At 37.2% G+C, this 16,398-nt stretch overlaps 1 protein-coding gene across 1 annotated transcript in view; it reads right to left on the minus strand.

Annotated features, from left to right (window-relative positions):
- Positions 1-16,398, minus strand: part of LOC124775701 (kinesin-like protein KIF19) — a 471,390-nt gene that overhangs the window by 58,918 nt on the left and 396,074 nt on the right. Inside the window, exons 11-12 of the mRNA XM_047250529.1 lie at positions 1,171-1,274; positions 888-955 (exon numbers count right to left, since the gene is read on the minus strand). Coding sequence (XP_047106485.1) covers positions 888-955; positions 1,171-1,274 — 172 coding nt within the window. The remainder of the gene's footprint in view (positions 1-887; positions 956-1,170; positions 1,275-16,398) is intronic.

Below are 16,398 nucleotides of genomic sequence, written 5' to 3' on the forward strand. Positions count from 1 at the left end.
TTGTGCCATAAGAATAGACATCTGTTTAAAATAAATGTTGCTGGTTGTCATATAGTTCACAGTAATATCGAATTTTTACAGAATTAGATAAGTTCTACAAGAAATTTTTAACTAAAAAGTAGATTTTGATTTGCTTCCCTATGGCAATACATTTTGTCCTTCCTTCTAAGGAATGGATTTTTATTTAATTTCTAAAGGACATTGTCTTTTATTTTTTATTTTCTCACTAAAAATAACAATTATTTTATTAAATGTTGTGGAAAGATGTAGGCCCAAGGGACAAGAAAATTCCCATAGGTGATGGCTGCATCAAAATTCTATTGCAATACAGTTTACAAGAGTTGCAAAAAATTAAGGAAAAAATTAAATCTTTAATAAAAGTGACAGAACCATTTTATTGTAAATATTCCCTGTGGCTGCAGATTCCCTCTGCATATAGGTGGTACAGATCCTGACATCTGATAAGAGCACAATATATTACAGAAACATGTCAGTTTTGCTGAATACCAAACAAAAAAATATAATCAGTTTCAGACTGTGAAAACATAATAATTACTTATTCGCAGTAGCAGTAATCATCATGGTTTGAAATTCTAAGTTTTATGAATAAAAGAAAATGTAGTCAGTTGATTATATGCATCACAAAAGATATTGTTTGGTGGTAACCAGTAATGATGTTCAGTTTTGATCAAAATCTGTGAGATATTTGTCTAAGTCCCTTCTTTTAAGATATACTAGCTTATTGTGTTCTTAAAAATGGTAAAATATGAGGTGACTGTGTCCAGAATTAATATTTCCTCAAGAAGTTAGATTTTCCTATAATTGGGTTTCACGTCAGATTGTTCTGCATGTAATAACTGGGTATTACAAGGGAAACATTTACTTACTGTTGATTTATAGGAGGAAGCCTGTCCTTCTCATCTTTGTCATTTCCATTCCCATATGGGTCCCCCGTCTGAAAATTTGATATTAAAATAACATAAAATTTTCTCAGAGAAGTTTTACAGTAAAAAGACATGTAAAAATGGCTTTTAAAATAACTTTGTTATTAATTTTATTAGTAATCTATAGAATAATACCTTCAGGGATGAAAATCTGCTGTAAGTTGCCCACCAATTCATTGAAAGAAACTAATGTAGCATAATAGTATTTATAATAGTATTTAACTACCTGTGGTAATAGAGGCATATCAGTTGCATAGGATGTAGCATGGATCTCCCTCTGGTATTGTTTATACAGTTCCAGTAAATCAGGTGGTATGCTGACACTACCTTCTGGAACATATGCAAATAGTCACATGCTGCACTTATCACAAGGCTCAAGGTAACAAACAATTTATTGAAAACTGAGAAAGATACATGTAAGTTTAAAAAAATAACTAAAACACAGAGAGATTAACACTTTTTTGTAAATCAAAAATTTTTACAGTATTTTGATAAAGGGTGAAGCTATGAAATGTTAACATATAAATTACAGTTTCTTAAGTTTTCCTCCAGACTGAAAAGGAAGGAAGATTAAATTATAATGATATGTCAGCATCAAGTTCATTAGAAATGTATCACTAGCAAAGATGGGAAGAGAATCTGCTGTGTTCTTTCCATTGCAGAATTTGTCTTAACTGATTTAAGGAAATCTACATCAGGGTTGTCAGTGGATATCTGAACTCCACTTCCCCCAAATGTGATCACAGTGTGCTTATCATTAACTATGTGAGTCGAATGGGTTTAAAAAAGTTGTCATATGAACATTCTGTCATATTTTTTGTTTTACTACACATGTCTAATTTACATTAGAATAAAATATTTTAAAATTTTGCAGGAATATAAATTTGGGATATACACTCTCCAAAACTGATGGACATATACATTAGCTAATAATATTATAAGAAGGAGGTTACAAGAAAAGTGTCTAAATATCAACAACTATATCTCAAATAAATTTCATTGTGCAGGTCTATGATAGTCAGATTCTGATGAATGAATGAGTGAATGATTTTTAAAAAACATCTAGGAAGTACTCATTCTAACCAGATTCTGAAATTTCCATAAGTCGATCACGTTTGTGACATAAATATAACTGTAGGAATCACACCAATGAACATTCTCTTGAAAGATGAATTGAGAACATTGAATTGTGGTAATAGCTAAAATGCATCATAATTCATGTTCAAGACAAATGGCCTCATTCAGTGAATGTTAAACAAACAGGACTGTTAAACCTTCACTTCACAAAAAGTGTATTATAATATATAGGGGTGTGTTAATAACAATTCACGAGCCTATAAAAATAAATGTGCATGAAGCTGGTCACAAATTTCTAGCAATATGTCTTGATGAATGATCTCCCAGAAAATCCTAGAGGATTCTGATCCTCTACAATGTCAATAAATGAATCACAAAATCTTCTAGCCAATCTTTTGTGAATCAGTATGTTGTTGAAATCAAACATAACAGACATAAAACGAAAATATTAAATTCTGTGTTTTAAAATGACACCACACATGACAATCAAATTTTATACCACATTTTGAATGCCTGCAAACTGACAAATTTATGATATTTATATAAGTGCTTCCAGTAATCCATAATAAGATTGTAAGCTAAACTGCTGAACTGGTTTTGATAAAATTTGGTATGTAAATAAATTGAACATTTAGGAAGAACATAGACAACTTTAGAAAGTTGAATTACCTTCTAGTGTAGTGTCAATATTTTTAAATATGGGATGTGGATGACCCTTCATGGAATTTGGCAACTCAGAAGGTTTGTAGATTATTGCATGATGGTGCCAACTCAAAGTTTACTTATGTGTGTGGTTTCTGAAATTTTAAAAATAATTCTACACCAGCTGGTGAAGCTGGACAGTTTTTACAATGAAATATTGTAGAGATACAATAATAAAATCTGCTGGTAAATCCAAGAACTGTATTTAAAACAATTACATCTGTGAAGTCCTAATAAACATATTATTAATATTAAGCAATGGAAAGTCCAGGTTAGGATACCAACAATATTATTAATATAATTTACTTTATGATAAGCCTTGTGAACATAAGTCTGATTTAGCACATTGTTCTAACACATTGTTCTAAGGGAGGTCAAGGTGCAAAACTTACTTGAATCTGACAGACCTTGGAGCAATCTCAGATCTGCTGGAACTTAGATGCAGTTCCTCATTTGGCCATAAGAGCTAGGGAGACATTAGGACAGTCAACAGTGCATTGCATTTTAGACACTGAGCATCACATGTCTCTTATTGCATCTGAGATGCTTTAAGATTCACAGTGAAGGTTTCATTTAAATGCTGTATGACAAAAAGAGATGTATTGTGCCTTTGTAGAATATGTTGGGCTTTTAGTGAATCTGCATTTGATTATGATTGAGTAACTGACTGTGTTAAACAATGATTAGTCATCACTGGGATATTGTATAAGACATTTCGGCATTGTAATGTGTTGAAATGGAAGGAAAAAAAATTGTAAGTATTGCTCTAGTGTCAAAACCTCACATCTATCACTTGGTGAGCCAGAAGAACTCCTAAAACTTCATGATAATGAAACACTGATAAGCAACCACAGTAGTGAGTAACAGTTAGTAGTGATAATTTAAAAAAAATACACTGTGATAGTTAAAGAAAACAAAACACCTGGATGTAACAGAATTTCTATTAGATTTACCCTAAATACACTTTGGAAACAGCTTACATTTGTTAGGAACCTCTAGGATACTGAACAGTGCAATTCAACTGGATAGGAACACAGATAATTCTTCTTTATAAGAAAGGTTAAAGAACATTTGCAGGAATTACAGACTTTTTTTTAGGAGTGCTAGTCTGGCAATGTATACACTAGTCTGGCAATGTATACTCTAGTCTGGCAATGTATACAGGCGATCTTCTTTGAAGTTTGGAAAGTATGTGATAAGTATTGGAAGAAATGAAAGTGTGAATGCAGATCATAAGTCATGTTGGGATAGCTCAGTCAGAAAGAGCAGAACTCTGTTTTCATATCCTGACTTGGCACATGTTTACAGTATGTAAAGAAGTTTCACAAAAGTTACATTGTTTCTCACAAAATTCTGCTGAGCAATGTTGAAGGACTGTTATGTACTGAAGACTGTGCAACAACTCTGTTACATTACAACAAAATATTTCAATGAATTGCCACCCCCTTCTGCCAGCAATGTGTTTTACCTTGTCCTGTAATGAAGAAAGAGAAAAAGAGAAAAATCCCTAATTTAAAGATGCGAGTCTAACACTAAATGAGACTAATATAGGAGAGAAATTGCTGTAAAGGATTACTCATATGGTTCACCTCATGCATAAGCACCAAATATAACTTTGGCTAACTTTATTCTGTTGACAGCCTCTACTGCCACTTTGTCATCATTTTGATGAGGGAAGTAGAAATAATAATAGCTGGCATCAATGGCCTCCGTATCCTAAAGCAAGGTTGGTGTTGCAAAGTGTCCCATACCCATACTGTCGTGTTCAATAGAGCATCTTTCCCCATCCCCCTGAATTCCCTCTCCCCATCTTCTCTCCTCTCCCATTTCATAAAGCTTATTTTATACCATGATTGTGCCACATAGTATATCAGGAACTTTAATCACTCTAGGAAAAGAGCTACAACACAAGACAGATCAGTCATGTAAATTTGATGGAAACTGCTAACCAGACTGCTAACCAGTAATGTAGATAATTTTGAACAGCAATTATTCAAACCTCCACAGTTAATTTTCAGTGCTGTGTGATACATGATGACTCATTATGATAAAATATATCTTTACATATTACATATTCATGTGGGATTACTCCACGCAACACTTGTTAGCAGAGTTTTTCATCCAAGGGAAAGCTGCAAATCAATGAAATGCACGTTCAGCAGTTGTTGGAATTATTAGTTATGGTTGCAGGAACAACTCTGATTCAGTATAAAGTTCTTTGATGAAAGTGATGATCGATGACCAACAATTTAGTTTAGCAATGTTTCAAAGTACAGGGGAATCTGCATCTGAAAATTGGTGGTAACATTGTTCATTTTCAAACTTTGTAAACTCTACCATAAATTCACTGCACTGGGAAAATAAATAAAGAAATATATCATAAATTCACAGCAAATTTTGTATCTGTTCAAATGGATGAGCACATGAACATGCCACTTCTGGGATACAGGTCAAACACAACTCATGGATTAACAATGAGGGCCATTGAGCCAGTCAGCCTGGGATGTAGATTTTAGGGGATTTCCTCACATCCAATTAGGTACATACTGGGCTGGTACCCACATCCTACCTCAGATACACACTACACAAACATTTCGAAAATGTACTCACACTTGCACACTGATTTACACTAGATGTGGATTCTGTCCCAGGGGAAGTGGTGGTCTAAGGAAAGATTTCTGGCCACCAATTCAATGCATAAAACAATATTGACCTGAGAGAAGACTGGCAAAAGACAAAGGAGAAAAAAAAGAAGACAATATAAAACTGTATGATAAGGGATTAGAGGGCTGAGCCTTTTTTACTATTGATAAAACAGATGGGAGAAGAAAGATAGTATATCTTGATCCAACAAATGGTTCACTTGTTTTGAATAGTGCAAATGTGATTGCTGAGATTAATGTTTCCATTTCTTGAACCATTAACCTTGAGCTGTATCTTATAATTTAATTCCTTAAGATGTTGCTAAGAAGCTTGTAAATGGATCAAAAACAAAGACTAGCATGAACATTTTAGTTTAGATTAGATTAATACTTGCTCCATAGATGATGAATAAGACACATCATAATGGTGTGAAATATGAAGTTTCTTTTTCTTTCTTTCCCTTTTTTTTTTTAAAAAAAAGAAGAGAAGATTACTAATTTGTACCTAAAAATTCACCTATTGAGAAGAAGAGTAGTAGGAGCTGTCATTTAGAAACTCTTTTAATTTTTTTTTTTAGTTGATGGTTGGCTATCAGTCAGACTTTTGGTATAATTTGGTAAATAACTAAAGATTTTTGTGGCAGGATAATTCACCCCTTTCTGTGCCAAAGTTAGATTTAACTCAAAGTAGTGAAGATCAGCCTTTCTCTTAGGGTTGGAGCTATGCACCTTGTAATTGCTTTTGAATTGGTATGGGTTATTAATAACGAATATCATAAGTGAATGTCTGTATTGTGAAGCTATTGTGAATATCCCTAGTTCCTTAAATAAATGTCTGTAAGATGATATTGGCTGGGCTCCAGCTATTATTCTGATTACTCACTTTTGTGCATTGAATACGTTTTTCCCTAATGATGAATTACCCCAAAATATGATGCCATATGAAAACAATAAATAAAAATAGGTACAGTAAATTTATTAACCTATAAGTTTATCACCAAAATGTGCAATAACCCTTTTATGTAAGTAGCTGACCTCAAACATTTCAGCAGATCATCAGTATATTTCCTCCAATTCAGTCTCTCATCAATGTACACTCCCAAAACGTTGGAATATCTTTCTCAGTAAAAGACTCCTGTTCAAACTCTATATTTATTAATTGTGTTGTGCTATTTACTGTAAAGAACTGTATAAACTGTGTTTTATCAAAATTTAATGAGACTCCATTTACTCAAAGACATCATTTACAATTTCCCTAGGTAATTCTTGTTTGTTGGTTATGATTACTGTACTTGTATCATTGTATCATTATGGGAAAAAGGCCAGTTTTGCATCTTCATGAATGCAGAGCAGAAAGTCATCAATATATATTAAGAACAATAAGGGAACCAAGATTGAACCTTGTGGGACCTAGTTCTTGATACCTCCCCAGTTTGAGGAATCTGATGATTTTGCACATTATGTGGACTGTTTATATCAACCTTCTGCACTCTTTCAGTTAAATATGAATTAAACCATTTGTGCACTGTCCCACTCATGCCACAAAGTTTAAGCTTATCTAGAAGAATTTCATGATTTACATCATCTAAAGTCTTTGAGAGATCATAGAAAATCACATTTGGTGATGTTGGATTATTCACAGCATTTAATATTTGATCAGTGAAAGCATACATGGCATTTATTGGTGAAAAGTTTTTCTGAAAACAAAATTGGTATTTTGTTAGTACTTTATTTTCACAAATTGTGAAACTACTCTTTAATGCATTACTTTTTCAAGAATTTTGGGCAAAGCTGTCAGAAATGAAATTGGGTGGTAGTTGTTGGCATCATACTTACCCCCTTTTTATGCAATGATTTAACAATAGCATATTTCAATCTGTCAGCAAAAATCCCTGTTTCAGTGAGCTATTAAATATGTGGCTGAGAATCCTACATATCTCTTTGGAACAAGCTTTTAGTATTTACTTGGAGTTGCAATCAGTTCCATACAAGCTTATACTTCTGAGTGAGTTTATTTTTATCGTAACTTCAGAAGGAGAGGTGGTTAGAATTTCAATTTTATCAAATTGCATGGGTATTGCTTCTCCCACATATAGCTTTGCCTTCTCTAAACATCTGGATCCTATTTTCTCTCTGCAACATTTGAAAAATGCCACAAGTTCTTTCCCGGATAAATTCTAATGATGAAACATTGTTCAGTCACCAGGAATCCAACAATATACCATTGGATGAAACAGCAGTATGTGATAAGATTAGCAGTTTCAGCTACAAAAATGGCAACTGTGTCAAATTATACTTTGATATGTTTAGGATTGATGTAACGTTCTGTAACTGTTAGATAAGTGACCTCTAATCAGTTGAGAACTGTGAGAGTCTGAGTAGTCAACAACTTCACTGAGTGTGGTCTCTTGCAAATAGTAGCTTATAGCATATCTGTTCAAGTGGTAGTTCATGCACAGTGTATGTTGTGGTAGGTACTGAAGTATGAACATAGTATGTCTATGTCTACATTATACTCTGTAAGCCACTTTAAGATGTGTGTTAGGGGGTATTTTATATAACAGTGTCACTTCCCCATTTTCCTGTCCCAGTCACATACAGTTAGTGGGATGAATAACTGCTGATGAGGCTCCAAGTGGGCTCAAATATCTCTACTTCATGGTTTTTCGTGAGCTATACATATGCGGAAGCAATATATCAGTTTACTCTTTTATGAATACAGATCTCGGTCTGACGATCAGTATTCAGGTATTAGTTGAATGAGTATTTTAGGAGCTGCTTCCTTTGTTGATGGACTACACTTCCTGAGAATTCTTCCAATGGCTCTCAGTTTGGCATCTGCCTTATCCACAGTTAATTTTGTATGGTCATTCCACTTCAATTCACTCCTTACGCATGCTCCTAGATATTTTGGAAGTAGCTGTTTACTCAGCACTCATGTAATCACACAGTAAAGGGTCTTCCTGTCTGTGTGTATGTAGTTCATTATTTTTGTATATGTTGAGGAACAACTGGCCCTTCCTGCACCAAGTTTCAATCCTCTGCAGGTTCTCCTTAATTTCAGTACAATTTTTCAGTGTTCTGATATCTCTGTGGATAATGGCACCACCCACTAAAACCCTCATCAAACTTCTGATGTTATCTACTAGGTCATTTATACATATAGTGAAAAGTAATGATTCAACAATAGTTCCTTGGGGCACACCAAAAGTTACTTTATTTCTGAAAACTTCTCTCTGTTCATAATGACTTGTTGCATTCTGTTTGCTAGAAAATCTTCAATCCAATCACACAGTTGGCCCGATATTGCATATGCTCATTAGGTGGTGGTGTGTAACTGCATTGAACACCTTCCAGAAGTCAAAGAACAAGGCAGTTATGAGTGTGCCAGTATTTTTCCCTTTCTGGGCCTCAAAGCCAAACAGGGAGAGCAGAGTTTCAAATGATCATTGTTTTCAGAACCCATGTTGACCCCTACAGAGGAGACTTTCAGTCTCCAGAAAAGTCATAATAAGCAAGGATGAAATGTGTTCAAAAATTCCACAACAGACCAATGTCGGGGATATAGTTTCATGCATCTCTTCAATGATCTCTCTTAAAAACAGGAATGATCTGTGCTTTCTTCCAATCACTGGGAATGTTTTGCTCCTTCAGAGACACTCTGTACAGTGTTGTTAGAAGAGCAGCATGATTTTTAACAAACATGGTGCAGAACTGAATTGGTTTCCTGTAGGGTCCAGCAGCCTTTCCTCTGTTGAGCAATTCCATTTGCTTTTACATCACTTTGTTACTTATCCTTTTATTTGCATAAATTTTTAAAGGAGAAACTACAGTGCAATCTTCTTCTGCAAAACAGTTTTGGAAAAAGATGTTTAGTATTTTTGCCTTCTCTGTGTCATTCTTTGTTTCAATGCCAGTATGATCACAAAGTCTCTGGACAATGGTATCAATTTGTTCACTGATTTAATGTAAGATGAAAAGTACGTAGGAATTTCTGTCAAGTCAGTGCACAGAATTTTGCTTTCAGATTCATTAAATGTTTCACACACAGGTTGTTTTGTTAATTTTGGCTTCATTTTTGTCTCTGAGGCACTGGCTGCTTTTAAATTTGCAGTGAAGCTCCCCCTGGTTTTGTAGCAACTTTCTAAAACAGTTGTCACACCACACATGTTCTTTACTGTTTCTCATAATTTTACTTGACACATGCTTGTGGAAAGCATATTGTCCATTGATGCTCCACATTGTCAGTGCTGCAGATGAAATTTTTGTGTTGACATATCAGATAATCTGAAATCTGTCTCTTGTTGCTCTTGGTAAACAGGGAGAACTCCCTTTCTTTATATTCCTATTTATAGCTGTATTCTGTGATGCAGTAATGGCTTTATGACCACCGGGTCCTTTTTCTAAGTAGAGTCAACAAATTCAGGTTTGTACTTCTACTTCTTATAATATGAAATATGTTTATACAGTGTTTGTAGTGTGTGCATGGGTCATATTGAGAAATAAATGTAGTTGCAGCAGACCACCACTATTGTGGGATTCCTGTCATCAGTACTCTTCACTAGCAATGTGATCTTTGGTACAGACAGCATCACAAACCTATACAATGGTCATCTATGAGGTACAGAAAATCCCTGGGTAATCAATAACATCTTTCCCAGGTGATGTATGGGATGCAGAGGCCCTTTTTTCTGGCTTCTCCTATTGCCAGAATTAAGCACCCTTGACTTTTACTTGTGATGGCATCTGGACAGTGTTGTGTATGCCTAATGCTGATGTACAGACTCCTGGTCAGTGTGTTTATGCAGTCTGTGTGATTAATTTAATAAATTAATATGATATGTGAACACAGGCATTCCATCACACAGTGGCCATTCTGTACAGCTTTTGTGACCCAGAAAATATTAAAACTACGTAAAATGGAATGTAATGTACCAGTTACTTCTAGACATTTGTTGATATGAACTTTTTTGTTTCTCTTCCAGTGAGGAATCATCTACTGAAGTTTGTCCTCTTGTTCAATATATACCCAGCATTTTAATTACTTTAGGGGTGTATAAACATAACACAGGCACTATGTAAGCAGACCCTGTTAAAAGGGCAAGAACACTTGTGACATGGTGGGTGTCTTGAAAAGTACTGCCTAGAAATTTTTGTGTGTGAAAACTCTTCAAGATTTAAATATAAAACAAATGTTACTAACATTCTACATCATATAGCAGGTCGTTGAGTCACAGATAGGTACAACAAAAAGACTGCTAAATACATAAGTTTTTGACCAGAACACCTTCTTCTGAAACAGACAACATACAAACATACATTCGTGCAAATGCAGCTCACACACTCATGACCACTGTCTCTGGCTGCTGAGGCATTGGTAGCCACAGACATTAGTATTGTGTGTGTGAATGTGTACATGTATCTATAATTTATATTTCAGAAGGCCTTCTGGCCGAAAACTTACAAGTTTAGTAGTCTTTCTGCTATACCTGTCTGTGACCCAACATCTCTGCTAGGTGGTGGGTAGCAATCTAGCCTTTTTGTGATATCATTGCGTCGTCCTGGATTTTCCATTGTTTGATTTTTTGCATTCTACATCTTCATTCTTCATGTCTCCATTTTTTGTTTCTTAACATAGTCACCCCAGCACATTTCTCCCAACAAGAAACCAGTATGTTGATACTGACACTGTAGAATGTTTGACTTTGTTGATAGGGCCACAACCTCACTTCTGCTGACACTGCTTCATCTCTATAAAAGTGAGGTTCTTGAAGATGTAGTTTAAGTTATGGACACACATGAAAATCAGATGGGCCAAGTCAGGACTGTATGAAAGATGATCAATAACAGTGGACCTAAAGCATTGTATTTTTCAGATGTTGCAGTGGTTGTATGTGGTCTGGCATTGTCGTGCAAGAGGAGAGGGTACTCCATGTGTGAAGGGACTCTTTGAATTCAAAATTAGATTACAGCATGCTGTTTCTCATACACCAACATAATTAAATTACACACCACCATGTTATACACTACAATTCAAAGCCCCCTAGCAGCTGAGGGCTGCAAATACGTGGACATTGAGAATGGAGGTGGTGAATGTTAATAATGTTCGTTTTTCTTAAAAAACTTTAAAAGTTATCATGTAAAAAAATTTGGAGGCATTACTTTTCAGCATGCACTCGTAGATTAATAAATACAACAATAGTTTAAAAGTTTAACTAGTGAGTTAGCATGAAAAATTAGTTAATTAGTGCAATGTCTAAAAATAGAATAATTAAACCCAAAAAATTGTGTAAATCTGCTCCTGTTGTCCCTACTGTATAAGTAAGGGTAAAGCTACCATTGTTCTGCAGTATGGTTTGAATACCACAGTGCTTTACAATACCTGACACTACTGAAGGTGGCATGCACTTTTTTATTACTCTGACCTAGAAAATGACATTCCTGCCAGTTATAAGTGGACCTACAGTTTAGCATGGACTCCAAAGCGCAGTACAGCTCAGTAATTGTCATATTAACACACATTTCCAAGAGTCAAAGAAGTGATGAGGGGCAGAAAAATATCCAAAGACTGAACCCCAGACCTCTGTATCAGTAACGTGTCACTTAACTACTATGGTACTGAATCACACCACAACTGCATACCATTTTCAGTTTCAGACCTGTACATTTCTAGGTGTCAGCATATGTCAGGTGGCAGATAGTTATTACACTGTATTCTGTGGTGCAAGGTTAGTGAACTGCTGCCAGCGCAAGATGGCATATGTAGTGCAGGAGATACTAATGTGAATTTTGCGTGCCAAGAAGTTGGACTTCAGAGGAAATTCAGTGACACATGTGCCCTGTGTGTTGTGAAAACTGTGTTTCATGGAAATATGTCCTCATTTGGGTACAGAAATTCAACAAAGAGCAAGTCTAACAAATGAGTTCCACCCTCATCACCCTGTGGAGTTTGTCCATGATGCAACATCGCAACAGTAGAGGAAATTATGTGTGAAGATTATTGTACTAAAGTTTGCATTGTGGCAGATCCCTTTGGTGGCTCTCACCTGACTGTGTATCTCATCATTCATACACAGTGGAAATTTTGAGCATGTTAGATCTCCAACTAGTTGAATCCAGAATCCAAACTGAACAGAATGGACCTATCCCTGCAGTACCTCAGGCATTCATTTGAAGAAGGAAGTTATTTTTCAACTGTGGATTAATTCATGTGACTGGTCATGGGTTCACCCAGAATCCAACCAATTTTTTATGGAATGGAAGCATCCTCAGTCATCAGGAAGGAAAAGAAACAGAAACTTTTAAATCATTTCTATCAAGACATTTGGTTACAGTGACTGGAATGTGCTAGTTGTCATATTGCTAAAATTCCAATCTCATGATGAGACTCATAGTGCCTACTGTAATAGCTGCAGTAGAAAATGCAGCACATGACCAGGGCTCCTGACAAAGGGACGATTCAGCTGAATGACAATACATACCATCACTCAGCAGGACAAATACAAGGGTTACTGCAAATATTTCATTAGTAACACACGTAACATCCACTGCATATCCCCAACTCAATCAACAGTACATTTTATCTGTTTGATCTCCTTAATAACCATCTGGGTGGGAAAAATTTTGAAGATGATGAAGCTGTCACCAGCTGGAAATGAAAACACCAAAAGAATTCTTCATTTTAAGCTTTCAAGACTTTGTCAGATTACAGTATAAGTTTTATAGGAGGATTATGTTGAAATATAAAAGAAATTACAGGCTGGTATTCATGCTGTTGATGCCACAAACCCATTTTATGGCCACAAACAAGTCCTTTGTGAGTTAATTCAAATGTATGAATACAAGCCGCTACTAACTTCATTATGAAACATTGTTCTACTAAGAACAAATGAAATTTAAATGTAAACTTTATGATATCTGATTGGCCTAAATTCCATTCATAGTCTGTGGTATGGGAATGTGGTACATGCAAAGCATGGCAGTGGCACATTTTGGTGGTGGTGTAATATGACATCGTATGCACGAGCATGGTGCAATTGGTATGGCAGAGCCTGTACCATGGCCTCTTTGATCATCTATTGTCACTAATCTGGATTTTTATGTCTTGGGTCAAGCAAAAGTGAAGTGTAAAGCATACAGTTGAAGAACTGCAGCAGAGAATCATACAGCCTTGGCATGGTTTACAAGATGACCTGGGTGTTTTTAAAAGAATTTGTGAATACATTGAAGAGATAAGTACAGTATTTTATTTAAATACAATGGAACATCTCCTTTAATAGGTACAAATATAAAGTAAACTGTAACATTAGCATACTGAAGTAACATTATATTTCTTGTTAAGATAGGGCATGGGTGAAATGTGAGATGACCTACGTAGGTGGTGAGTCAATCTAAAAGTTTTCATTTCCAAAATTAAAGGATGGAAAATCTATGATGGAGTGTAACAATATTATGAAAAGGATAGTGGATACCACAACATAACAGAGATGCTGAGTCACAGATAGGCACAACAAAAAGACTGTCACAAAATAAGCTTTCAGCCAACAAGTTCAAAAATCAAAAACAGACACTCACACAAACACAGCTCACACAATGACCACAGTCCCTGGCAGCTGAAGCCAGAGTACCAGACTACCAGCAGCAACTGGGTGGTGGTAAGGAGGCTGGGGTGGGGAGGAGAAGGGGTGGTAGGGTAGGGATGGGGGATGGTAAAGTGCTGCTAGAGGGAGTGTGCTTGGACGAGGTGGAGAGAGGGTAAGGCAACTAGGTGCAGTCAAGGGGTTAGAAACAGGGCTAGTGAGAGAGGAGGGTAGTGGAAATGGAGAGAAGCAAAAATAATGGGTGCATCTGTGTAGTAGAGGGCCATGTAGGGCTGGAACAGAAACAGGAAAGGGGCTAGATGGATAAGGACATTGACTAACCAAGTTTGAGGCCAGATGGGTTATGGGAACATAGGATATATTGCAGGGAGAGTTTCCACCTGCACAGTTAAGAAAAGTTGGTGCTGGTGGGTAGAATCCAGATGACTCAGGCTGTAAAGCTGTCATTGAAATGAAGGTCATGTTGGGTGGTGTGCTCAGAAACAGGGTGGTCCAGTTGTTTCTTGGCCACAGTTTGTTGGCAGCCATTTGTGCAGACAGACAGTTTGTTGGTTGTCATGCCCATGAAGAATACAGCACAATGTTTGCAGCTTAGCTGGTATAGATGATATGACTGGTTTCACAGGTAGCCCTGCCTTCGATTGGATAGGTGATATTTGTGACTGGACTGGAGTAGGTGATAGTGGTCTTGTATCTAGGTCTATTACAGGGATATGAGCCATGAGGCAAGGGCTTGGGACCAGGGGTTGTTCAGGGATGGACAAGGATATTGTGGGCAATGGAATACCACCGTGGGAGGGGGCTGGCTGGGGAGGATAGTGGGCAGGACATTTCTCATTTCACAGCATGATGAGAGGGTAATTACGGTTGGTAAAGGCCTGAATGAGATCCTTGGCATATTTCGAGAGGGGCTGCTTGTCACTGCAGATGCAATGACCAAGGATGGCTAGTCTGTATGGAAGGGACTTCTTGGTACAGAATGGGTGGCAGCTGTTGAACTGGAGGTATTGCTGGTGGTTGGTAGGTTTCATATGGGCAGAGGTACTGATGCACCCATATTTGAGGTGGAGGTCGACATTGAGGAACATGGCTTGTTCAGTTGAGAAGGACCAGGTGAAGCAGATGGGGGAGAAGGTGTAGAGATTCTGGAGGAATGTGGACAGGGTGTCCTCTCCCTCAGTCGAGATCACAAAGATGTCATCAATAAATCTGAAAAGGTGAGAGGTTTAGGATTCTGGTTGTTGAGAAAGGACTTCTCTAGATGGCCCATGAATAGGTTGACATAGGATGGTGCCACGCAGGTGCCCATAGCCATAACCTGGATTTGTTTGTATGTAATGCCTTCAATAGAGAAGTAATTGTGTGTGAGGATGTGGTTGCTCATGGCAACTAGGAAGAGGTTGTTGGATCGGAATCTGTCAGGCTCTGGGAAAGGTAGTGTTCAATAGCAATAAGTCCATGGGCATCAGGGATGTTAGTGTAAAGGGAGGTGGCATAGATAGTGATGAGCCAGGTGCTGGGTGATAAAGGAACAGGATCTACGAAGAGTTGGTGGAGGAAATGGTTGGTATCTTACATATAGGAGAGTAAATTGCAGGTAATACGCTGAAGGTGTTGATCTACAAGGGCAGAGACTCTCTCAGTGGGGACACAGTAACCAGCCAGAATGGGGTGTTCTGGGTGGTTGGTTGATGCAATTTAGGAAGCATGTAGAAGGTAGAAGTCTGGGGGTGGTAGAGGTGAGGTGACAGATGGACTTTGGGGAGAGGTTCTGGGATGGTCCTAAGGATTTCAGGAGAGACTCGAGATCCAGAAAGCATGTAGAAGGTAGGAGTCTGGGGGTAGTAGAGGTGAGGAGAGAGATGGACTTCGGGGAAAGGTTCTGGGATGGTCCTAATAATTTCAGGAGAGACTGGAGATACTGCTGGATTTCTGGAATGGCTTCACTGTGGCAGTATTTGTAGGTGGATGAATCTGACATTTGGTGGAGTCATTCTTCCAGGTAAATATTGTAGTTCAAAACAACAGTGGTGGAGCTTGTGTCAGCAGGTGGGATTACAACGTTGGGATCAATTTTTAGGTGATGGATTGTCGTTCTTTCTGTGGATGTAAGGTTAGTTTGGTTGTTGAGGGATTTGGGGAACGATGATGAGGCAAGGTCTGAGGTTAAAAAGATCTGGAAAGTTAACAGAGGGTTATCTGGGGGATGGATCATGGTTGAATGGAGGAGTGAACTCAGTCAGGCAAGGTGCAACATTGGTCTTTGGTTGAGTCTGATTGGTAGGGTTGGTGGCAAAAATGTGTTTCCATTATAGGGAAAGGTCTTTAGTAAGCCCTGCATGGTTTAATTTGGGACTGGGACAAAAGGTGTGGCCTTTGGAAAGGACTGACATTTCTGTGGGGTGAAGGCTTTTAGAGAAAAGGTTCATGACT

This window comes from Schistocerca piceifrons, chromosome 2 (genome assembly GCF_021461385.2).
Source record: "Schistocerca piceifrons isolate TAMUIC-IGC-003096 chromosome 2, iqSchPice1.1, whole genome shotgun sequence".
NCBI classification, from domain to species: domain Eukaryota; kingdom Metazoa; phylum Arthropoda; class Insecta; order Orthoptera; family Acrididae; genus Schistocerca; species Schistocerca piceifrons.